Genomic DNA, 25,149 nt, shown 5'->3' with positions numbered 1-25,149 from the left:
GCACAGCAGAGACCATTGTTTATAAACTGTTTATAACGCGTGGACATGTGCTCTTCCATCGATTAGTATGTCTAGGACAAACAGGAACAAGTAGCAAGCTAGGATAGCTAACGTTACTGTTAGCTAGTTCAAACGAAAGTCTGATAAAACGGGATCTCACAACTCAAATGTACTAACTACGACAGCTCAAATTATATATTTGCAGTTGCAAGACAGGCATGTTCCGCTTACACGTATATATCGGATATTAGCTGAATTGACAGAGACAAGTGATCACAGTGGTCTGTGTGAGGCTCGAGACATTTATCTCTAGGTAGGTGGCCATTTTGACACAGTTGATTTCGTCTGCTGCTAGCTCCATTTATCATCCATGGCCGTTGACAGTTACACTGTTCGATGTTCATGTGTCATCACGTCAAGTAATGCATATATAGTATTTTATGTTGTTAGCTAATATAATAATATTGGAAGTTGCACCATGCGTAATCGTTCATTGGCGAGTCGCACCCATTCAAAGGCCTGCTAGCAGTAACGTTAGCTTGTACGTAATGCTTGTTTACAACCGAGCCTGCTAACTAGTTTTCTAGCTGCTAGCCATATTACATAACTCTAACTGCCCATTGTCATTTTCTTGCCTAAATGTTGTGTTTCTTAACAGTGTTGATCTGCTGCAAAGGTGTGAAGAAGTAATTTGAAGAGACGGCTGAGAAGTAAAGAAGAACACTTAGTTTTGTTTTGTTCAATGCCAATCCTTACAACAACTTCAGCAACAATCTCTTCTGCCAGATGCTACAGCAAAGTCAGGATTGTACAATCTAGTAAAAGGCAGACAGTTGTTAGGTATCTTTTTGAAAATTATATGAGTGACCTTTTATTAAGGAGAGTTGCCTCTGTATGACTCGAGTATAATTTTATAGCTAAGAAGTGAGTCAGTTTACACGGGTATGTGCTTTGAATGAATGGTGTATCTGACCAACAACAACAGCCTGGGTTTGTCGTGTCTGAGGGTAAGATAAATGCAAAAAGGTGCACAGAACCAAATCTCCAGTACGTTCTCTAGCAATACAAGCTCTTCAATAGTGAGTTAATGAGAATGTCAGGCTCCTTCTCACACCCCTTCTCAGAAGAGTCAGGATTTAGGGTGTGTTGATTGATACTACTAACAAACACAATGCTAGTCACATCATAGCGATAGGCCCCCCTTGGGTTTTGTTATGTGACTGAACCGTGACCCCCCCCCCCCCGTTTCTCCCTGTCGTAGCCCTCCGGTTGTGTGGATGAGGTGAACACAGGCTTTTCGCTGTTTTCCCCTTGAAGCGGCACTGTGAGGTAGATTCCCCCCCCCCACACATTTTTTTCAGAGTGTCCACATCTGGAGATAGGATGAGTTGGTGAGGAGGAATCAGTGTCAGGGCTGGCACAAAGTGCTGCTTCCATAAACCTTTTGAGAACATAGAACAGTTGAGTTGACTTTCCTCACTGACTCACAAAGACAGGCCTAGATCAAACAACCAAACAGATCCCTACTACGTATGCTTGCTTTTCATTCATGTCTGTCTGACTGATTCAATCGAATCATCTCGACACCAGCCAAGACCTGCAGTACCGATAACTGTGCCAGTCTCCTTACCACCCAAGCCCCTTCTCCAGTCATCGCCTCACCCTGGGAACTGGAGCTTCTCTCTGCCAGGGGCTCTGTCTCGCTCAGGCTGAAGAGTGGTTCTACCTCCTGGTCTGCCTTAGCTTAACAGACACCAGGCCTGGGCCAGCTGTACCAAGAGGAACACATACCACACTGACAGAGAGAAGGGCCACTGGACTACAGAGCTGACTACTCTGGGTAAGAAGATTTGTTATGTCATTCTGGTCAAGCTGTCGGTGGGTACAATCAGTGTCCTCTCTTTATACTGAAGTGAAATGACACTAACTACCAAGTGATTTGGCAGAGTTCACATTCGCACACACTTCGAAAAGCTGCAATGATGATCGGTGTAAATCCTAATTCATTAAAATCATTCATTTTCATTATTTGGGTAAAGATGAATAAAGACTACCATAAGTTGTCTGACATAAGCAGCCTGACATTATCTTGCATGAAACACCAACTCCTCTGAAGTAACAATGATGGTTATTCATACTAATTTCTGTCTGATGTCTGTTATTAGAGGTCAGGCAGTGATATCCCTCTTTCCTTGCCTCTCCAGATCCTGGCCATGAGGTTTGATGCCACGCTCTACTGACGGGAGACACTGGACCTAAATGGCGCAGCATGACTTTGTTCCAGCCTGGCTTAACTTCTCCACGCCTCAGCCCGCCAAGGTAAGTGAGCAGGACCGGTACTGGCCGTCCTAGTCTGTTGCTCCTCTATTGTTCCTCAAGCAAGTCGGAAGGCTGATGACATCAGGACTTCCCATCAAACCATCACGACTTCCCATCAAAACCTTTGCAGTTGTCTAAAAAACACTATTTTGCTCAAAACATACACTGCTCAAAAAAATAAAGGGAACACTTAAACAACACATCCTAGATCTGAATGAAAGAAATAATCTTATTAAATACTTTTTTCTTTACATAGTTGAATGTGCTGACACCAAAATCACACAAAAAGAATCAATGGAAATCCAATTTATCAACCCATGGAGGGCTGGATTTGGAGTCGCACTCAAAATTAAAGTGGAAAACCACACTACAGGCTGATCCAACTTTGATGTAATGTCCTTAAAACAAGTCAAAATGAGGCTCAGTAGTGTGTGTGGCCTCCACGTGCCTGTATGACCTCCCTACAACGCCTGGGCATGCTCCTGATGAGGTGGCGGATGGTCTCCTGAGGGATCTCCTCCCAGACCTGGACTAAAGCATCCGCCAACTCCTGGACAGTCTGTGGTGCAACGTGGCGTTGGTGGATGGAGCGAGACATGATGTCCCAGATGTGCTCAATTGGATTCAGGTCTGGGGAACGGGCGGGCCAGTCCAGTCCATAGCATCAATGCCTTCCTCTTGCAGGAACTGCTGACACACTCCAGCCACATGAGGTCTAGCATTGACTTGCATTAGGAGGAACCCAGGGCCAACCGCACCAGCATATGGTCTCACAAGGGGTCTGAGGATCTCATCTCGGTACCTAATGGCAGTCAGGCTACCTCTGGCGAGCACATGGAGGGCTGTGCGGCCCCCCAAAGAAATGCCACCCTACACCATGACTGACCCACCGCCAAACCGGTCATGCTGGAAGATGTTGCAGGCAGCAGAACGTTCTCCACGGCGTCTCCAGACTCTGTCACGTCTGTCACATGTGCTCAGTGTGAACCTGCTTTCATCTGTGAAGAGCACAGGGCGCCAGTGGTGAATTTGCCAATCTTGGTGTTCTCTGGCAAATGCCAAACGTCCTGCACGGTTTTGGGCTGTAAGCGCAACCCCCACCTGTGGACGTCGGGCCCTCATACCACCCTCATGGAGTCTGTTTCTGACCGTTTGAGCAGACACATGCTGCTGCTGAGTTGTTGCCCTCCTACGGCCTCCTCCACGTCTCCTGATGTACTGGCCTGTCTCCTGGTAGCGCCTCCATGCTCTGGACACTACGCTGACAGACACAGCAAACCTTCTTGCCACAGCTCGCATTGATGTGCCATCCTGGATGAGCTGCACTACCTGAGCCACTTGTGTGGGTTGTAGACTCCGTCTCATGCTACCACTAGAGTGAAAGCACCGCCAGCATTCAAAAGTGACCAAAACATCAGCCAGGAAGCATAGGAACTGAGAAGTGGTCTGTGGTCTCCACCTGCAGAACCACTCCTTTATTGGGGGTGTCTTGCTTATTGCCTATAATTTCCACCTGTTGTCTATTCCATTTGCACAACAGCATGTGAAATGTATTGTCAATCAGTGTTGCTTCCTAAGTGGACAGTTTGATTTCACAGAAGTGTGAATGACTTGGAGTTAGATTGTTTTGTTTAAGTGTACCCTTTATTTTTTTGAGCAGTATATATTGTTTTACCCTTTAAGCCAAGTGCACACTACACCATTTAGCTGTCCCAGACAAGTTTTTGAGAACGGAGACAAAATCCTCATGTCGTTGCCCTCTCGGTGCGCAGTCTTCACCGACGCGTTTAATGTGAGCAGGTCAGAAACGCAATCTGATTACTTCCGATCCCGTCTTTGAGCAATCCGACGTCCCAATATTTTCGAACATTTATTTTATCGGCACAAAATCTACAACGCTCTTGTAGTGTAAGATGTGCAATGACAAGTTTTGAGAACAGTGATCAGCAATAGCCAATGAGAGCTCATCAGAGAAGACATTGTTTCGAATCACCCAGAATGTGTAGACTCTTGAGCCGGAGCGATGACTACTTGCGTTTCTACTTGCCAAAGTCACTTTAACCAAAGTCAGTGTCAAATTGTGTCATCTCTGAAGTTCACAAGCAATGTTATTTATTTTCTTAAATTTCTTCTCAGACTCCCCAACTCCCAAACGGGCTCGGGAGGCGAAGGTCGTGTCATGTGTCCTCCGAAACATGACCCGCCAAACCGCGCTTCTTAACACCCGCCCGCTTAACCTGAAAGCCAGCCGCACCAATGTGTTGGCGGAAACACTGTTCACCTGACGATCGAGGTCAGCCTGCAGGATTCGCTATCGCGAGATGAGCCATTGATTTAAGTAAAGCGCCAAATCCTCCCCTAAGCCGGACGACGCTGGGCCAATTGTGTGCCGCCCTATGGGACTCCCGATCACGGCCGGTTGTGATACAGCCCGGGATCAAACCTGGGTCTCTAGGGAGGCCCTACAAGCAATGTTATTTCATTCAAAATGTTGGCTAGATATTTCAACTCTGTATGCCAAGCGTGAATGAGGCTGCGTTAACAATCTAATCTCATCATCACATCATTGTGTTCATGAGACAGCGTGGTATGGAGAATCCTCACGACCAAGTGAAGAATCTTGTAGTGTGTGACCCCCGTCTGTGCCACATCGTTTAGTGTGCGCACCACTAAGTTGGCAAGACAAAAAACAACAGGAAAGACAGTCGTTTAATGTGAGCGGCTCGGCGATGTTTGGATTTTGAAAGTCGTGTGGTGTACACCAGGCATTAGTTTGTGTACTTTACTGTATTTATACGTGGAATATCACTTTTCAACAGGAAAAGTAAAGAAATCACTGGAGGACGTCTTTATGCTCTGAATATCAGCTCCCCACCTTTATACCCACCTTGATCAAACTTTTCTTTTTCGCTGTGATGCAGCTCGTCAAAAATATATACGAATACAAACTTGAAATCACTGATTATCATGACAATTTAGCCAACTGTGTGAAATTCCTAGACAGCAGTTTCCTTTGACCTGTCCTGTTTTTAGGATATACACCTGTGGGTTAGGCTATTTGATCAGAAAAATGTGCATGATGTAAAAAGTGTCTCATGACATTTGTCATAAATTTGATCTCCAGCCTGTAGGCTACAGAAAACACCACTCTGTCTACCTTAGGCTATAGGCTACATGATTTACAGTGCCTTCAGAAAGTGTTCACACCACTTTACTTTTTCCACATTTAGTTGTGTTACAACCTGAATTAAAATTGTATTCAATTGTGATTTTTTTTTTGTCACTGGCCTACACACAATACCCCATAATGTCAAGTTCAGAAGTAGTAATGTGCTTGACAAGTCGGGTAATAAGTTGCATGGACTCACTCTGTGTGTAATAAGTGTTTAACATGATTTTTGAATGACTACTTCATCTCTGTACCCCACACATACAATTATCTGTAAGGTCTCTCAGTCGAGCAGGGAATTTCACACAGTTTCAAAGACCAGGGTGGTTTTACACTGCCTTACAAAGGGCACGTATTGGTAGATGGGTAAAAAATAAAGAAAAGCAGACATTGAATATCCCTTTGAGCATGGTGAAGTTATTAATTACACTTTGGATCGTGTGTCAATACACCCAGTCACTACAAAGATACAGGTGTCCTTCCTAATTCAGTTACAAGAGAGGAAGGAAACTGCTCAGGGATTTCACCATAAGGCCAATGGTGACTTTAAAACAGTTAGAGTTTAATGGCTGTGATAGGAGAAGACTGAGGATGGATCAACAACATTGTAGTTACTCCACAATACTAACCTAAATGACAGAGTGAAAAGAATGAAGCCTGTACAGAATAAAAATATTCCAGAACATGCATCCTGTTTGAAATAACAAAATAAAAAAAATGTGGCAAAGAAATTAACTTCATGTCCTGAATACAAAGTGTTATGTTTGGAGCAAATATAACACAACACGTCACCGAGTACCACTATCAATATTTTCAAACATTGTGGTGGCTACAACATGGGTGTGCTTGTCACCTGCAAGGACTAGGGAGTTTGATAATAAGAAATGGTATAGAGCTAAGGACTGGCAAAATCCAAGTGGAAAACCTGGTTGGTCTGCTTTCCAAGAGACACAATCACCTTTCAGCAGGACAATAACTTAAAACACAAGAAGAAATATACACTGGAGTTGCTAACCAAGATGACATTTAAATGTTCCTGAGTGGCCTAGTTACACTTTTGACTTGAAAATGGCTGTCAAGCAATGATCAACAACCAACTTGACAGTGTGAAGAATTCTGAAAAAAAGAATGTGCAAATATTGTACAATCCAGATATGAATATCTCTTGGAGACTTACCCAGAAAGACTTACAGCTGTAATTGCTGCCAAAGGTGATTCTAACATGTATTGGTTGAGTACTTATCTAATCAAGATACATTAGTGTTTTATTTTTTACAAATGTTAGAATTTTTCTTCCACTTTGACATTAGAGTATTTTGTGTAGATTGTTGGCAAAAAAATACAATTAAATCTGTTTTAATCCCACTTTGTAACACAACAAAATGTGGAAAAAGTCAAGGTGTGTGAATACTTTCTGAAGGCACTGTATGTTAAATTATTTTTGACGGGACATTGGTGGAGTGCCTCAGCGGTGTGTCTCCTACTGCACCCTGGAGACGCGCGCTGGAAATTGACAATATTTTGCACCCCTGCCTTTGACAAAGTGGGTACTGCACGGAGTGGCCTCAGCTCTCACCTAAATAGCCCATATGCCACTGGGTGAGATAAATATTAATTGTTTGGGGCAGAATTATGTAAGGTATATGTGTTGTTGGAGGTTCATCTTGGTCTGTTTAGCTCAGGAAATGTCCCAGCACCTCTCTGGGTCTCTCTTACAGGGCCCTCCTGCCTTAGGCCGCTGCATAATCCTGCCTAATAGGGGGGCCGGCCCTGTAAGTGAGACCTAGAGAGGTGCTGGGGGTTAGGACAGGACAGGCATCCTATAATTCCTACTACAGACCATCACTGCCTGGTACGGCAATTGCTCGGCCTCCGACCGCAAGGCACTACAGAGGGTAGTGCGTACGACCCAGTACATCACTGGGGCTAAGCTGCCTGCCATCCAGGACGTCTACACCAGGCGGTGTCAGAGGAAGGCCCTGAAAATTGTCAAAGACCCCAGCCACCCCAGTCATAGACTGTTCTCTCTACTACCGCATGGCAAGCGGTACCGGAGTGCCAAGTCTAGGACAAAAAGGCTTCTCAACAGTTTTTACCCCCAAGCCATAAGATTCCCCCCCCCCCCAACCCCTCTTTTACGCTGCTGCTACTCTCTGTTTATCATATATGCATAGTCACTTTAACCATATCTACATGTACATACTACCTCAATCAGCCCGACTAACCGGTGCATGTATGTAGCCTCGCTACTGTTATAGCCTCGCTACTGTATATAGCCTCGCTACTGTTATTTATCACTGTATTTTTACTGTTGTTTTATTTCTTTACTTACCTATTGTTCACCTAATACCTTTTTTGCACTGTTGGTTATAGCCTGTAAGTAAGCATTTCACTGTAAGGTCTACATCTGTTGTATTCGGTGCACGTGACAAATACACTTTGATTTGATTTGTTCTGTAAATATGTTTTCTCAGAAGTTACTCTGCTACTTGAAAAATTGCTTCTGGGAATGCCATGCTTTGTTAAATCAAGCTTTTTACGTGGCTGCGTAAAATGTTAGCAGACTATGCATAGTAGGTCCAATGTTTGCGCTGCGGTGCCTGGTTGAACTTTGACCCCAAAGGTATGTTGTGGCCTTAAATGGCCCAGGTAGTTATGGCTGCCTGTCTCTGTTGTAGAGGACAATATACAATATAACACTATAGTCTGTATCACTTATTTCTAGTAGCACTTGTCAGAATTCTGTAGCTGTTAAAGTCATGGTTCAAAGTAATATGAATGACAGTCTAGACAGTTTTTTTTGAGAGAGAGATTTAAGACGTTTAAAGATTTTGGTGTCTTTATGCAGCCAATTCAATAATAAGAAAAAATTATAAAATTCCACGTCAAATTAAAATGCAGAATAATGGTTGTATTACGTATGTATGACCTCTAGGGCCCGGCAATTAACTTACACTATATATACAAAAGTATGTGGACACACCTTCAAATTAGCTATTTCAGCCACACCCGTTGCTGACAAGTGTAGAAAATCGAGCACACAGCCGTGCAATTGACATAGACAAACATTGGCAGTAGAATGGCCTTACTGAAGAGCTCAGTGACTTTCAACATGGCACTGTCATAGGATGCCACCAAGTCAGTTAATCAAATTTCTGCCCTGCTAGAGATGCCCCGGTCAACTGTAAGTGCTGTTATTGTGAAGTGGAAACGTCTAGGCGCAACAAGGGCTCAGCCGCGAAGTGGTAGGCCACACAAGATCACAGAACGGGAGCGCCGAGTGCTGAAGCGAGCAGCGCGTTAAAATCATCTGTCCTTGGTTGCAACACTCACTACCAAGTCCCAAACTGCCTCTGGAAGCAACATCATTATAATTACTGTTTGTCGAGAGCTTCATGAAATGGGTTTACACACAAGCCTAAGATCACCATGCGCAATGTCAAGCGTCAGCTGGAGTGGTGTAAAGCTCGCCACCATTGGACTCTGGAGCTGTGGAAACGCGTTTTCTGTAGTGATGAGTCACGCTTCACCATCTGGCAGTCCGACAGACGAATCTGGGTTTGGCGGATGCCAGGAGAACGCTACCTGCCCGAATGCATAGTGCCAACTGTAAAGTTTGGTGGAGGAGGAATAATGGTCTGGGGCTGTTTTTAATGGTTTGGGCTAGGCACCTTAGTTCCAGTGAAGGGAAATCTTAACACTACAGCATATACTGACATTCTAGATAATTCTGTGCTTCCAACTTTGTGGCAACAGTTTGTGGAAGGCCCTTTCTGTTTCAGCATGACAATGCCCCCGCAGAAAGTGAGGTCCATATAGAAATGGTTTGTCGAGATCGGTGTGGAACTTGACTGGCCTGCACAGAGCCCTGACTTCAACCCATCGAACACCTTTGGGATGAATTGGCACACCGACTGTGAGCCAGGCCTAATTACCCAACATCAGTGCCCGCAGAAATGTTCCAACATCTAGTGAAAAGCCTTCCCAGAAGAGTGGACCAACTCCGTATTAATGTCCATGATTTTGGAATTAAATGGTTGACGAGCAGGTGTCAACATACTTTTGGCCATGTAGTGTATGTCTACCACAACCCTATGCAGACATAGAACACATCTACAGTAACATGTCGATAGCGACAATTGATACATTTTCAGACAAAATAAAAAAGGTTCCGCATCAGGTCTGTACTTTTTTAAGACAGTAGAATTCTGCTCCGGGGTAAAATGTTATGTATTTTTTCCTGACAACAATACACGTTGCTGATTTATGTGCTGCTGTGTTCTTGTTTTTAAAAAAAAAGTATGGTATTGTAGCTAGGTGTGTTTTATTTCTACAAAATGTCTTGGTAAATCACAGTATTTAACAGACTTTAAAGTACTTTTCTAGGGAGAGTGGCCTGCTTGCAGCAGCTCGAGATTATTTGATTGACACTTCTGGTTGCCTAGTGATGGATTTTTGTCCCGTTTCGGCAAACCTTCATTAAACACAAGTAAAAATGCCCGTTCATATCACCAGATAAGGTTTCGTAGTGTAGTCTACCCTAATTGACAGACAAACAAACATGCCGTAGCCGAGTGGCTTTCAAGGGGCCACATTCCATTATGTCTGAAACGTTATCGATACAGGCTACCGGTAGCCTACTGTAATTTCAAGTGAGGCAAAAACGAAAAGTAGGCTCGCAAGACTGGCCCGAAGACATCGGTGCCATGAATAGGCAAGGATATTCTACAGGCGTCAGACCGAAGACTGAACACACACTTGCATCATTAGCAAAGAGACGGAGCAGGCAGGCCAGCGCGAGGGAGAGAGAGGCAGAAGCGTGCTCATATGTTTTGGTCATCTGCATCTCGCAATGTCTTGTCTTGCCTACCTTGCAAATTTAAAGCCTCTTCCTCTGATTTTATGTGAATTACACAACTTCCCCAGGCCTTTATAGCCTGTTGGTTATAACACGGAAAATAATGTTTTGTGATAACTGAACTGGGATTTTAATTAAGTGGGGGGGATTTCGGTTAGGGATTTTTCTTAACGTTAAGGATCCCAACTTCGTTTAAACGGTTATTTTCACACACCTATTTTGGTATAGTGTAATGGCTTGTGAGCTATTGCTCTGAGTGGTTACTGAGGCTCTTATAAATGTGCCCCTCTGTCTCTCTCTCTCTGTCTCTCTCTCTTTGACTCTCTTTCTCCATCTCTGTACATCTCTCTTTCCCTCTCTGTATCTCTCAGTCTCTTGCAGCGTTTGAGAGGCACGGAGAGAGTCTTGCCCGTGGTGATGCTCGGCCCGCTGTGAGCCGCCGCCGTCATAACTCCTCCGACGGCTTCTTCAACAACAGCCCTCTCAGAGCACCGGCAGGTAGCACATACATATGGTCTCACCCTACCTGACCCTGACTACCAAATCAAAGTGTATTAGTCACAGATATACATATGTTAAAGCAGGGTGTGTGTGTGGGATGGATTATGTGGTCCAATCAGTTCTTAACCTTGATTTTATTTTTCCACTCCTGGATGCTAGGTGATGGGTTGCACCATCCCTCTCTCCTGCGGCATGACTCTGTGGACTCAGGCGTGGCTAAGGGAGGGCAGGGGGGCCTGGGCAGCGGTCTCTGGGGGCAGGAGGGACCCCACCATGGGCGCCACACCAAGCGCCCAGTGGGGGACAGGGAGAGGGACAGGGAGCGACCAGGGCCCCACCGTCAGCGCAACGGGACCTTCCACCCCCGGAAAGGAGGCTTCCTGCCAGTTGAGGGAGACCATGAGGACAAGCTGAAGTTTGTGGAGGAGGATTTTGTGGGTGCCCTCATCTTTCTCCAGATTTTCATTGCTTGAATTTAAAACAACTCCAAAGCTTTGGTTTATCAAGCTGTTTCAGATCATTTTAAAATTGTTAGCGACCTGCTGGGTGATTACTATGTTTACCGTAAATTCCGGACTATAAGCAGCAACTTTTTTCCCAGGCTTTGAACCTCGCGGCTTAAACAATGACGCGGCTAATATATGGATTTTTCCCGCTTTCAATTTTTTTCTCTCCAAAAAAACACATTCTGTGACGTGTTCAGTTTTTGGGCGGCATGAAGCTTTCATTAGACCAATGAAATTGCCGAACGGGTTAAGGTCAAACAACTTTTTTGTTTACTGTTTAGATTAAATCGAGCGCTCTCAAACTTCCCATCATTCTGATTACGGTAGTCATTTTGTCACCCTCATCATGGCACAGACACGGAGAAATGCATATGATGCAGCTTTCAAGTTGAAGGCGATTGATCTGACTGTTGGAAAAGGAAATAGAGCTGCTGCACGGGAGCTTGGTCTTAATGAGTCGATGATAAGACGTTGGAAACAGCAGCGTGAGGAATTGACTCAGTGCAAAAAGACAACTAAAGCTTACTGCTAATTTTTTATTTTTTGTTTTAAGCCGTGTTTCGTTAAAGCCTATATATTTTTGTTACAAGCCGTGTTTAGTTAAAGCCTGTGTAAAGTTCATTTGTTTCAATGTACCGGTAGGCACCTGCGGCTTATAGACGTGCGGGTTATTTATGTTCAAAATAATATATTTTTTAATTCAGTGGGTGCGGCTTATATTCAGGTGTGCTTAATAGTCCGGAAATTACGGTAAATTACTTCAGACAACTTTTGTTAAGTTACGGGTGTTTTTGCTTTTTTCCACAGCCCTCACTCAATCAATCAGAGAGCAGTGGGAAGCCGGTGGCCCAGTCTCATGCTGTAGGGAGTCCTGTAGGAGTTTGGGGTGAGTGAGGAGCTCTGCCAGTGACTGGCTTTGAAAGGGAGCAAGCCTGATTGATTGATTGGTCAATCCTTCCCCCACAGAGCACCCCCCTAGTGCCAAGCAGACCATAACTAAGATGTTGGTCATCAAGAAGGTTTCCAAGGAAGACCCTAGCGCTGCTTTCTCTGCTGGTTTCGCCAACACAACGGTACCCCACCTAACCAACGGCACCAAAACCCCTATCTCCTCATCCAGTATCTACAAGAACCTGGTGCCCAAGCCAGCTATCACCCCAACCAAGGTAGGTAAAGAAAAAAAAGGTAGGTCATAAATATTGTCACGTCCCCAGCCAAGGTAGGCCCTCACTACTGCCATCTCCTCAACCAGGACAGGGTATAATCACTAGTCACATCCTCAGCCAAGGTAGGACCTCACTACTGCCATCTCCTCAACAGGACAGGGTATAATCACTAGTCACATCCTCAGCCAAGGTAGGACCTCACTACTGCCATCTCCTCAACCAGGACAGGGTATAATCACTAGTCACATCCTCAGCCAAGGTAGGACCTCACTACTGCCGTCTCCTCAACCAGGACAGGGTATAATCACTAGTCACATCCTCAGCCAAGGTAGGACCTCACTACTGCCATCTCCTCAACAGGACAGGGTATAATCACTAGTCACATCCTCAGCCAAGGTAGGCCCTCACTACTGCCATCTCCTCAACAGGACGGTATAATCACTAGTCACATCCTCAGCCAAGGTAGGACCTCACTACTGCCATCTCCTCAACCAGGACAGTGTATAATCACTAGTCACATCCTCAGCCAAGGTAGGACCTCACTACTGCCGTCTCCTCAACCAGGACAGGGTATAATCACTAGTCACATCCTCAGCCAAGGTAGGACCTCACTACTGCCATCTCCTCAACAGGACAGGGTATAATCACTAGTCACATCCTCAGCCAAGGTAGGCCCTCACTACTGCCATCTCCTCAACAGGACGGTATAATCACTAGTCACATCCTCAGCCAAGGTAGGACCTCACTACTGCCATCTCCTCAACCAGGACAGGGTATAATCACTAGTCACATCCTCAGCCAAGGTAGGACCTCACTACTGCCGTCTCCTCAACCAGGACAGGGTATAATCACTAGTCACATCCTCAGCCAAGGTAGGACCTCACTACTGCCATCTCCTCAACAGGACAGGGTATAATCACTAGTCACATCCTCAGCCAAGGTAGGCCCTCACTACTGCCATCTCCTCAACAGGACGGTATAATCACTAGTCACATCCTCAGCCAAGGTAGGACCTCACTACTGCCATCTCCTCAACCAGGACAGGGTATAATCACTAGTCACATCCTCAGCCAAGGTAGGACCTCACTACTGCCATCTCCTCAACCAGGACAGGGTATAATCACTAGTCACATCCTCAGCCAAGGTAGGACCTCACTACTGCCTTCTCAAATCAAATGTTACTTGTCACTAACACGTGTTTAGCAGATGTTATTGGGGGTGTATCAAAATGCTTGTGTTTCTAGATCTAACAGTGCAGTAATATCTAACAAGTAATATCTAACAATACACACAATCTAAAGTAAAGGAATGGAATTAAGAATATATACATATTTGGACGAGCAATGTCAGAGCGGCATAGACTAACATACAGTAGAATAGGATAGAATACAGGATATACCTATGAGATGAGTAATGCAAAATATGTAAACATTATTAAAGTGACTACTGTTCGAATGATTAAAGTGGCCAGTGATTTCAAGTCTATGTATATAGGGCAGCAGCCTCTAATGTGCTAGTGATGGCTATTTAACAGCCTGATGGCCTTGAGATAGAAGCTGTTTTTCAGTCTCTCAGTCCCAGCTTTGATGCACCTATACTGACCTCACCTTCTGGATGATAGCGGGGTGAACAGGCAGTGGTTCGGGTGGTTGTTGTCCTTGATGTTCTTTTTCGCCTTCCTGTGACATCGGGTGCTGTAGGTGTCCTGGAGGGCAGGTAGTTTGCCCCCGGTGATGTGTTGGGCAGACCGCACCAACCTCTGGAGAGCCCTGCAGGGGGGGCTCCCTCTGCTGTTTCCTGAAGTCCATGATCAGCTCCTTTTGTTGACGTTGGGTGAGGTTATTTTCCTGGCACCACACTCCCAGAGCCCTTACCTCCTCCCTGTGTAGGCTGTCTCGTCATTATTGGTAATCAGGCCTACTACTGTTGAATCGTCTGTAAACTTGATGATTGAGTTGGAGGCGTGCATGGCCACGCAGTCATGGGTGAACAGGGAGTGCAGGAGGGGGCTGAGCACGCATCCTTGTGGGGCCATAGTGTTGAGGATCAGCGAAGTAGAGGTGTTGTTTCCTATCTTCACCACCTGGGGGCGGCCTGTCAGGAAGTCCAGGACCCAGTTGCACAGGGCGGGGTTCAGACCCAGGGCCTCAAGCTTAATGATGAGCTTGGAGGGTACTATGGTGTTGAATGCTGAGCTATAGTCAATGAACACCATTCTTACATAGGTATTCCTCTTGTCCATATGGGATAGGGCAGTGTGCAGTGCGATGACGATTGCATCGTCAGTGGATCTATTGGGGCGGTAAGCAAATTGAAGTGGAGCTAGGGTGTCAGGTAAGGTAGAGGTGATGTGATCCTTGACTAGTCTCTCAAAGCACTTCATGACAGAAGGAGTGCTATGGGGTGATAGTCATTTAGTTCAGTTACCTTTGCTTTCTTGGGTACAAGAACAATGGGGGACATCTTGAATCATTTGGGGACAACAGACTGGGATGGGGACAGATTCAATATGTCGGTGAACACTCTAGCCAGCTGGTCTGCGCATGCTCTGAGGACGCGGCTAGGGATGCCATCTAGGCCAGCAGCCTTGCGAGGGTTAACACCCTTAAATGTCTTGCTCACGTCGGCCATGGAGAAGGAGAGCCCACAGTCCTTGGTAGCAGGCCGCGTCAGTGGCACTGTGTTGTCCTCAAAGCAGGCGAAGAAGGGGTTTAGCTTGTCCGGAAGTGAGACGTCGGTGTCCGCGACGTGGCTGGTTTTCCCTTTGTAGTCCGTGATTGTCTGTAGACCCTGCCGCATACGTCTCGTGTCTGAGCCCTTGAATTGCGACTCCACTTTGTCTCTATACTGACGTTTTGCCTGTTTTATTGCCTTACGGAGGGAATAAGTACGCTGTTTGTATTCGGCCATATTCCCAACCTTGCCATGGTTAAATGCGATGGTTCGTGCTTTCAGTTTTGTGCATATGCTGCTATCTATCCACGGTTTTTGGTTAGGGTAGGTTTTAATAGTCACAGTGCATACAACAGCTCCTATACATTTCCTGATAAACTCAATCACCGTATCAGTGTATTCGTCTATGTTGGCAGAGGCTACCCGGAACATATCCCAGTCCGCGTGATCAAAACAATCTTAAAGCGTGGATTACGATTGCTCAGACCAGCGTTGAATAGTCCTTAGCACGGGTACTTCCTGTTTGAGCTTCTGCCTATAGGAAGGGATGAGCAAAATGGAGTTGTGATCAGATTTGCCGAAGAGAGGGCAGAGGAGGGCCTTGTAGGCATCCTGGAAGTTGGAGTAGCAGTGGTCGAGTGTTTTAGCAGCGCGAGTACTACAGTCGATATGTTGATAGAACTTCGGTAACGTTTTTCTCAAATTTGCTTTGTTAAAATCCCCAGCTACAATAAATGCGGCCTCAGGATATGTGGTTTCCAGTTTACATAAAGGCCAGTGAAGTTCTTTGAGGGCCGTCGTGGTATTGGCTTGAGGGGGAATATACATGGCTGTGACTATAACCAAAGAGAATTCTCTTGGTAGGTAATACGGTCAGAATTTAATTGTGAGGTATTCTAGGTCGGGTGAACAAAAGGACTAGAGTTCCTGTATGTTATCACAATCACACCATGAGTAGTTAATAATGACAAATACGCCCTTCTTCTTCCCAGAGAGATATTTATTCCTGTCTGCGCGATGAACTGAGAAGCCCACTGGCTGAAAGAACGGACTCAGACAGTATATCCTGAGAGAGCCATGTTTCCGTGAAACAGAGTATGTTACAATCCCTGATGTCTCTCTGGATGGAAATCCTTGCCCTGAGCTCGTCAACTTTATTATCCAGAGACTGAACATTAGCGAGTAATATACTCGGAAGTGGTGGCTGGTGTGCTCGCCTTCTGAATCGGACTAAAAATCCACTCCGAGTACCTCTTTTCCGCCGGCCGAGTTTGTAACATCCTCTGGGATCAGTTCAATTGCCCTGGTGGGTACGAACAAAGGATCCGGTTTGGGAAAGTCGTAATGCTGGTAATGCTGGTGAGTTACCGCCGCTCTGATATCCAAAAGTTCTTCCTGGCTGCAGGAATACTGCAGAGTTTCCTAAGAGCTTGAAGCACGGCAGCCCTTTCACGGTGCCATTTTCCTCAACCAAGATAGGGTATAATCACTAGTCACATCCTCAGCCAAGATAGGACCTCACTACTGCCATCTCCTCAACCAGGACAGGGTATAATCACTAGTCACATCCTCAGCCAAGGTAGGACCTCACTACTGTCATCTCCTTGTGGGGCGGCAGGTAGCCTAGTGGTTAGAGCATTGGACTTGTAACCGAAAGGTTGCAAGATCGAATCCCCGAGCTGACAAGGTAAAAATCTGTCGTTCTGCCCCTGAACAAGGCACTGTTCCAAGGCAGTCGTTGAAAATAAGAATTTGTTCTGTACTGACTTGCCTAGTTAAATGAAGGTAACATTATTTTTAAAAACAGGACGGGGTATAATCACTAGTCGCATCGTCAGCCAAAATAATGAATCACTACTTTACTTTATTTTTTCCCTCTGTAGGCTGGTCCCTGGAAGCCAAGCGGGAGAGAAACCAAAAGCAGTTTTAATTTTTCCGGCTGGGACTCCGCCTTCACCAGCCCTGCTGCCTCTGTGAACAAACCTCTTACGCCTGTCACTCCCCCGACCTACGGCGCGACCTACGGAACCCCCAAGGAGGTGAGTCTGACCTCTGACAGGGACCAGAGGGCAACTTACTTACAGTTGAAGTCGGAAGTTTACATACACTTAGGTTGGCGTCATTAAAACTTGTTTTTCAACCACTCCACAAATTTCTTGTTAACATACTATAGTTTTGGCAAGTCGGTTAGGACGTCAACTTTGTGCATGACACAAGTAATTTTTCCAATAATTGTTTACAGACAGATTATTTTACTTATAATTCACTGTATTACAATTCCAGTGGGTTAGAAGTTTACATACACTAAGTTGACTGGGCATTTAAACAGTTTGGAAAATTCCAGAAAATTATGTTATGGCATTAGAAGCTTCTGATAGGCTAATTGACATAATTTGAGTCAATTGGAGGTGTACCTGTGGATGTATTTCAAGGCCTACTTTCAAACTCAGTGCTTCTTTGCTTGACATCATGGGAAAATCAAAAGAAATCAGCCAAGACCTCAGAAAAAAAATTGTAGACCTCCACAAGTCTGGTTCATCCTTGGGAGCAATTTCCAAATGCCTGAAGGTACCACGTTCATCTGTACAAACAATAGTACACACGTATAAACACCATTGGACGATGCAGCCGTCATACCGCTCAGGAAGGAGACGCGTTCTGTCTCCTTGAGATGAACGTACTTTTGTTCGAAAAGTGCAAATCAATCCCAGTACAACAGCAAAGGACCTTGTGAAGATGCTGGAGGAAACAGGTACAAAAGTATCTATATCCACAGTAAAACGAGTCCTATATCGACAAACCTGAAAGGCCGCTCAGCAAGGAAGAAGACACTGCTCCAAATCCGCCATAAAAAAGCCAGACTATGGTTTGCAACTGCACATGGGGACAAAGATCGTACTTTTTGGAGAAATGTCCTCTGGTCTGATGAAACAAAAATAGAACTGTTTGGCCATAATGACCATCGTTATGTTTGGAGGAAAAAGGGGGATGCTTGCAAGCCGAAGAACACCATCCCAACCGTGAAGCACGGGGTGGCAGCATAATGTTGTGGGGGTGCTTTGCTGCAGGAGGGACTGGTGCACTTCACAAAATAGATGGCATCATGTGGGAGGAAAATGATGTGGATATATTGAAGCAACATCTCAAGACATCAGTCAGGAAGTTAAAGCTTCATCGCAAATGGGTCTTCCAAATGGACAATGACCCCAAGCATACTTCCAAAGTTGTCAAAATGGCTTAAGGACAACAAAGTCAAGGTATTGGAGTGGCCATCACAAAGCCCTGACCTCAATCCTATAGAAAGTTTGTGGGTAAAACTGAAAAAGCGTGTGCGAGCAAAGAGGCCTACAATCCTGACTCAGTTACACCAGCTCTGTCAGGAGGAATGGGCCAGAATTCACCCAACTTATTGGGGAAGCTTGTGGAAGGCTACTCAACACATTTGACCCAAGTTAAACAATTTAAAGGCAATGCTACCAAATACTAATTGAGTGTATGTAAACTTCTGACCCACTGGGAATGTGATGAAAGAAATAAAAGCGAAATAAATCATTCTCTCTACTATTATTCTGACATTTCACATTCTTAAAATAAAGTGGTGATCCTAACTGACCTAAGACAGGGACTTTTTACTAGAATTAAATGTCAGGAATTGTGAAAAACTGAGTTTAAATGTATTTGGCTAAGGTGTATGTAAACTTCCGACTTCAACTGTGTGTGTGTGTGTGTGTGTCTATATACACTGCTCAAAAAAATAAAGGGAACACTTAAACAACACAATGTAACTCCAAGTCAATCACACTTCTGTGAAATCAAACTGTCCACTTAGGAAGCAACACTGATTGACAATACATTTCACATGCTGTTGTGCAAATGGAATAGACAACAGGTGGAAATTATAGGCAATTAGCAAGACACCCCCAATAAAGGAGTGGTTCTACAGGTGGTGACCACAGACCACTTCTCAGTTCCTACTCTTCCTGGCTGATGTTTTGGTCACTTTTGAATGCTGGCGGTGCTTTCACTCTAGTGGTAGCATGAGACGGAGTCTACAACCCACATAAGTGGCTCAGGTAGTGCAGCTCATCCAGGATGGCACATCAATGCGAGCTGTGGCAAGAAGGTTTGCTGTGTCTGTCAGCGTAGTGTCCAGAGCATGGAGGCGCTACCAGGAGACAGGCCAGTACATCAGGAGACGTGGAGGAGGCCGTAGGAGGGCAACAACCCAGCAGCAGGACCGCTACCTCCACCTTTGTGCAAGGAGGAGCAGGAGAAGCACTGCCAGAGCCCAGCAAAATGACCTCCAGCAGACCACAAATGTGCATGTGTCTGCTCAAACGGTCAGAAACAGACTCCATGAGGGTGGTAATGAGGGCCCGACGTCCACAGGTGGGGGTTGTGCTTACAGCCCAACACCGTGCAGGACGTTTGGCATTTGCCAGAGAACACCAAGATTGGCAAATTTGCCACTGGCGCCCTGTGCTCTTCACAGATGAAAGCAGGTTCACACTGAGCACATGTGACAGACGTGACAGAGTCTGGAGACGCCGTGGAGAACGTTCTGCTGCCTGCAACATCCTCCAGCATGACCGGTGGGTCAGTCATGGTGTAGGGTGGCATTTCTTTGGGGGGCCGCACAGCCCTCCATGTGCTCGCCAGAGGTAGCCTGACTGCCATTAGGTACCGAGATGAGATCCTCAGACCTCTTGTGAGACCATATGCTGGTGCGGTTGGCCCTGGGTTCCTCCTAATGCAAGACAATGCTAGACCTCATGTGGCTGGAGTTTGTCAGCAGTTCCTGCAAGAGGAAGGCATTGATGCTATGGACTGGCCCGCCCGTTCCCCAGACCTGAATCCAATTGAGCACATCTGGGACATCATGTCTCGCTCCATCCACCAACGCCACGTTGCACCACAGACTGTCCAGGAGTTGACGGATGCTTTAGTCCAGGTCTGGGAGGAGATCCCTCAGGAGACCATCCGCCACCTCATCAGGAGCATGCCCAGGCGTTGTAGGGAGGTCATACAGGCACGTCGAGGCCACACACACTACTGAGCCTCATTTTTACTTGTTTTAAGGACATTACATCAAAGTTGGATCAGCCTGTAGTGTGGTTTTCCACTTTAATTTTGAGTGTGACTCCAAATCCAGACCTCCATGGGTTGATAAATTGGATTTCCATTGATTATTTTTGTGTGATTTTGTTGTCAGCACATTCAACTACGTAAAGAAAAAAGTATTTAATAAGATTATTTCTTTCATTCAGATCTAGGATGTGTTGTTTAAGTGTTCCCTTTATTTTTTTGAGCAGTATATATATATATCAGGGAGTCCTACTGAGATCAATGTCTCTTTCAGAGATGAGCCCTAAATACAGAAAAGACACAAATTATAAATACAAAATGTAATCAGAAAGAAAAACACGGTCATAGAAAACAAACACATTCATCAGTAATACGGTCCTCAATCAGCTTTCTGAATTCCCCCAGAGGTACCAGCACATCAAATCTAAGAAAATGTTGAAGATTGTTCCACAGATAAGGTGCAAGAAAACTAAAAGCTGATTTACCAAACTCAGTAGAGACCAATGGAATTCCCAGAGTTAACCATCCCTGAGACTGGGTGTGGTAACTCGTATGTCTAAAGTTTAGTTATGATGTTAGGTACAGTGGGACTTTTTGTAAAAGGGCTTTATAAGTGAAAACATAGCAATGTATCGAACTAGGTGACATCGAAGAGGGCCAACCAACTTTCTGGTAGAGAATGCAGTGATGAGTACTAAAATTGTCACCCGTAATAAAGCTGTACTTAAGCCAACAAGAGTTGGATTCTGAAAACACTGCTCTAGCATTCCACCACTGACCCACTCTACACTTGATATGATACAATTTACTTGAAAAGACTTACAATTTATTTGGTAAGTCCTCTCTCAGCCTCCCTCCAGCATCACCCCTCCCATCGACGTCACCCCTCCTCGTCTGAAGCTGATGCGTCGCAGCACCGACCGGAAGAGTGAGTTCCTGCGAGGCCTGAAGGATGATTGGAACTGGGACGGGCCCACCTCTACCAGTCCCTCAGACCCTAAGGAGAACAGAGGAGACTTACAGGAGAATGGGTTCCCTCACTCTCTCAGCGACTCAGACACAGATCACCTTTCCAGCTCGTTGGAGGCAGAATACAGGTAAGTTTCACGCACGTGCACATACCCTCTCTTCCTTCACACCCCTCAGTGACTCAAAACAGTAAGATCCTGAAGCTGTGGGGTGTGTTGGGTTGGGTGTGATGTAGGGCGGTGGACCCCTGGGGTCAGGGTGGGGCGACCAAGCTAAATTGTGTGAAATTAACGAGAGCCCTACATTATTATTAGGAAATTAATTATATGGAGGCTTTGCTGTTGCTGTATGTATACGCATGGACACTGAGTGTACAAAACATTAAGGACACCTTCCTAATATTGAGTTGCACCCCTTTTTGCCCTCAGAACAGCCTCAGTTCATTGTAGCATGGACTACAATGTGTCAAAAGCGTTCACGCGGATGATGGCCCATGTTGACTCCAATGCTTCCCACAGTTGTCTCAAGTTGGCTGGATGTCCTTTGGGTGGTAAACCATTCTTAATACACACAGAAAACTGTTGAGCATGAAAAACCCAGCAGCGTTGCAGTTCTTGACACACTCATACCGGTCGCCTGGCACCTACTACCATACCCCGTTCAAAGGCACTTAAATCTTTTGTCTTGCCCATTGACCATCTGAATGGCACACATACACAATCCATGTCTCAATTGAATCAAGGCTTAAAAATCCTTCTTTAACCTGTTTCCTCCCCTTCATCTACACTGATTGAAGTGGATTTAATACTTAAGAGTCTATAGACGCACCTGTGCGTCAATCTGAGTAACATGATACAAAATCCCCATCAAAATCCTCATGGGCTGCGTCTCCATCCACCACATCTTCCGATGTCAGGCCTTCCGCATCTGCGGTGGAAGGTGGCTGAGCTACAGGGGTGTTTGTCAGACCATGAGACTTCCAGAAAATCTGTCTTCTCAAGAAAACGTTTCTAGTGTCCGAACGGTTTCCGTTTTGCTCTACGACCCCCACAAGTGTCACGGGACACATCTGAACTCGGTAACGCTGATGTGCCAACTTTTGTCTGTAGCGTCCGAACCGTTTTGGTTCCGACGCTACTATGACCCCACCGTGGAAGGGGAGACTCATGAACACAATGGTGTTCTCCGTTTTGCTCTAGGACCCCCACCACTGTCACGGGACTAGTCTGAAGGTAACCCATACAAACACATGGAAGTATGGAGGTAGTTTTGTGACATAAAAATAAGGGGTTAAATGTGGAAAAACATGAATATTTCCTGAGCTTTCTTACATCTCTTAGATATAGGACAATCACTTCAAAGCTTGTTTTACCAGTGATCTCCGCCTCCTCTGGTAGGTTGCTAAAAACTATGGGCTGGCAGGAGTACCCAGAGAATGATGACAACTTTTTGCCCATCACTGATGCTGAGCTCCAAGAATTTCAAGCTAAAACTGAGAAGGTAAAAGCTATACATAACTATTTACATGCGTTACTGTGAGTGGATATCTCTCTATAGCTAGGTTTCCATCCAATTGGCGACAGATTTTCAAGAAAATATTCAAAAATGTGCACAAAAACAAATGCGCAATATTCCCACAAGAGGGGTGTTTTCATCACACTGACTTGTTGCAGATCAAGTGTTGTGCATGGTGATGACGTAGTGCACATAAAAACCACTTCTGCAGTTAAGTTCCCATGTACGAATAAAAAAACACAAATGGGTTACCATTGCATTTTCAACTCTAACAATGGTTTTGTCACAAAAACTGTTGCCATAAATAGCAAACTTGCCTAATGTTGTTCTGGTGCATGCTCTCTGGACAACAGTTTGCTGATAAAGTGGACCGGTTATATGATGAGATATGGATAAGAGCAAGGTCATTTTATTTGATAATTGGCAACAAGCACCATTCAAATAGTAGTCTACCCTCGATATTTAGCCTATTGGAAATTTGCATGATCACTGTGCACTTAACCAACATGTGAAGTTCATCATAAATTATTCCATATTGTGAAGTTCATCATAAATTATTCCAACATGTGAAGTTCATCGTAACTTATTTCATCTGCCTATAAACTTTTCATGCTTTTCCATGTCGTGGTGAAAGGCCATAGACTGTGGTAGACCTACAATGTGACATATCATTGCGTGATTATATCAATATTTTCATCACCATATCCCATCATTTCGAACATACAAATTGTCTATCGACATTATGAATTTGGACCGACATTTCCTGTTTCCAATAGCCCGGTTGTGACTTCTCATGCATCAGGTCTGCATGAAAAGTTTGGAAACCTGGTTACTGTTGTTATTAATCTATCTGTCTGTTCTAGCTGAAGAGGAACAGGCTGGGCCAGAACGGTGTTCTCCTGAAGCCTCTTCTCAAGGGTGCGCCCCTGCCCCTGCTGTCCTGGAGAAGCCCTGTAGAGCCTGAACTAGAAGAGGTCTCAGAGTCCGAGAGCACTAGCAGCAGCCAGACAGACGACGACGCCGACACCTAGCATGGCTTACACCCCTCCTCTTCTTCTTCCTCACGTCACGCTCCCTCACTCATTGCACTCGTCTGTTTTACACTTCTTCCTCGTTCACAAGAGACTGGTCATACAGACACTGGTGTGACAGAGAGGGGTCAGAGGTGATGCCTGCCTGAGGGTCTTTCTTCTTGGTTTTCCTTCTGCTTTTTCTTTCCTTTCTTTTTCTTCATTTTGACCCGTTTGTTTGGTCTTCTCCTAGAAGCTAAAATGATTTTTGAAAGCAAAACGCATCAGCATTTTTCTTTTGATTTTGTGATGAAAAAAGCTAACCCATGATGTTGACAACAACCAAACCAATAATGATTTTACTTGCAAATGACTTCATCGATCGATACTTTATTTTGTTGAAAGATGGCTTTGACACCCACTCTTGCTGAAACAATTTGTAGCATTTGTGTTGAGATGAAACAATCATTGTGAGCAGTTGATATTGACATTGCTTCCAATCCCCTAAATAACCCTTCTGTAAGGATTTAGGTTTGTTTTTTGTTTTGGTCCATTTAAAGCCAATAAATGGTAATGTATCTGTCTTATTTGAACAGTTTAAGGCATGCTTTTGCTCATCATTATATTTCTCCTAAGTGGTAGGAGAACATTCATTTACAGTTATGGACCACCATTACTTTTATTGCAATACTGATTGAATGTAGCCAGTAAGGGCATAAAGAATAATAAAACAACGTTCCGAAGTAATGGAAATGTCACTTTACCAAACTTATTCTGGAGAAAAATTCAATTATTCCATCGTAGCTGTTCAAGCTGATTGTCTGTTCTTAGTTCACCAACCACCATCATTTTAAGATGTTCAAAATTCCAAGTTCTGTGGTTGATAAAGACTGTAAACGTTCAGCCCCCCCAAATACTCCTGCTTCTTGTATTAAGATACAACCTGGTTTTCTTTCTTACATGAGGGACTGCTTTTGAAAATTATGCATTTAGCAGATTTAGAAATTGCAACAATTTTCCTGGCTGGTAGAATGTTCAGCTGGCTTTACCACAGATTTAAGGCTCTTTGTTGTTGTTGGGTTTTCTTCTAATTTGGTACAGCTGTAAATCCCACATAGATATTTCTTTTTTTTGCATATTGTTCTTGCAGCCTTGATATTCAGGGTGGATTGTAAAAAAATATAATACAAATTGTGAGTTTTGAAAAATGTAAGATTATTTTGATAACATTATTTACATATTTTTAAAGATAAGGTTTCCTGTATGGGACTGTCTGTATGAGAAAGAAACTACTGCATCTTGGAAAAATGTAATTGTAATAAATATTTTGCATCGGTTTGCCAAACATTTGTCTGCTTCTCTATCTAAGAGTCTAAAT

At 44.7% G+C, this 25,149-nt stretch overlaps 1 protein-coding gene across 4 annotated transcripts; it reads left to right on the top strand.

The window, feature by feature from the left end:
* The first annotated feature begins 23 nt into the window (after positions 1-23).
* On the top strand, positions 24-25,116 carry LOC106560440 (vasculin-like protein 1). Of its 4 annotated transcripts, none has more exons than XR_006756945.1 (11): positions 24-313; positions 659-1,840; positions 2,205-2,319; positions 10,718-10,844; positions 11,007-11,281; positions 12,161-12,239; positions 12,320-12,519; positions 17,076-17,231; positions 21,127-21,374; positions 21,675-22,746; positions 23,625-23,820. XR_006756945.1 is itself a non-coding variant. In XM_014123343.2 (11 exons), exons 3-11 carry the CDS (start codon positions 2,260-2,262, stop codon positions 23,790-23,792), a joined length of 1,416 nt encoding a protein of 471 aa, XP_013978818.2. In that variant the 5' UTR covers positions 24-313; positions 659-1,840; positions 2,205-2,259; the 3' UTR covers positions 23,793-25,116. The 4 variants fall into 4 exon arrangements, 3 of the variants coding, with proteins under 3 accessions (XP_013978818.2, XP_013978819.2, XP_013978820.2); XM_014123343.2 differs by having other exon boundaries at positions 22,644-22,746; positions 23,625-25,116; XM_014123344.2 differs by having other exon boundaries at positions 59-419; positions 22,644-22,746; positions 23,625-25,116.
* Positions 25,117-25,149: the final 33 nt, after the last annotated feature.

The sequence above is a fragment of the Salmo salar genome, chromosome ssa10 (genome assembly GCF_905237065.1).
Source record: "Salmo salar chromosome ssa10, Ssal_v3.1, whole genome shotgun sequence".
Lineage (NCBI taxonomy): Eukaryota > Metazoa > Chordata > Actinopteri > Salmoniformes > Salmonidae > Salmo > Salmo salar.
The sequence above is the reverse complement of the archived record's forward strand: the minus strand, read 5'-3'. Positions and strand labels throughout refer to the sequence as shown.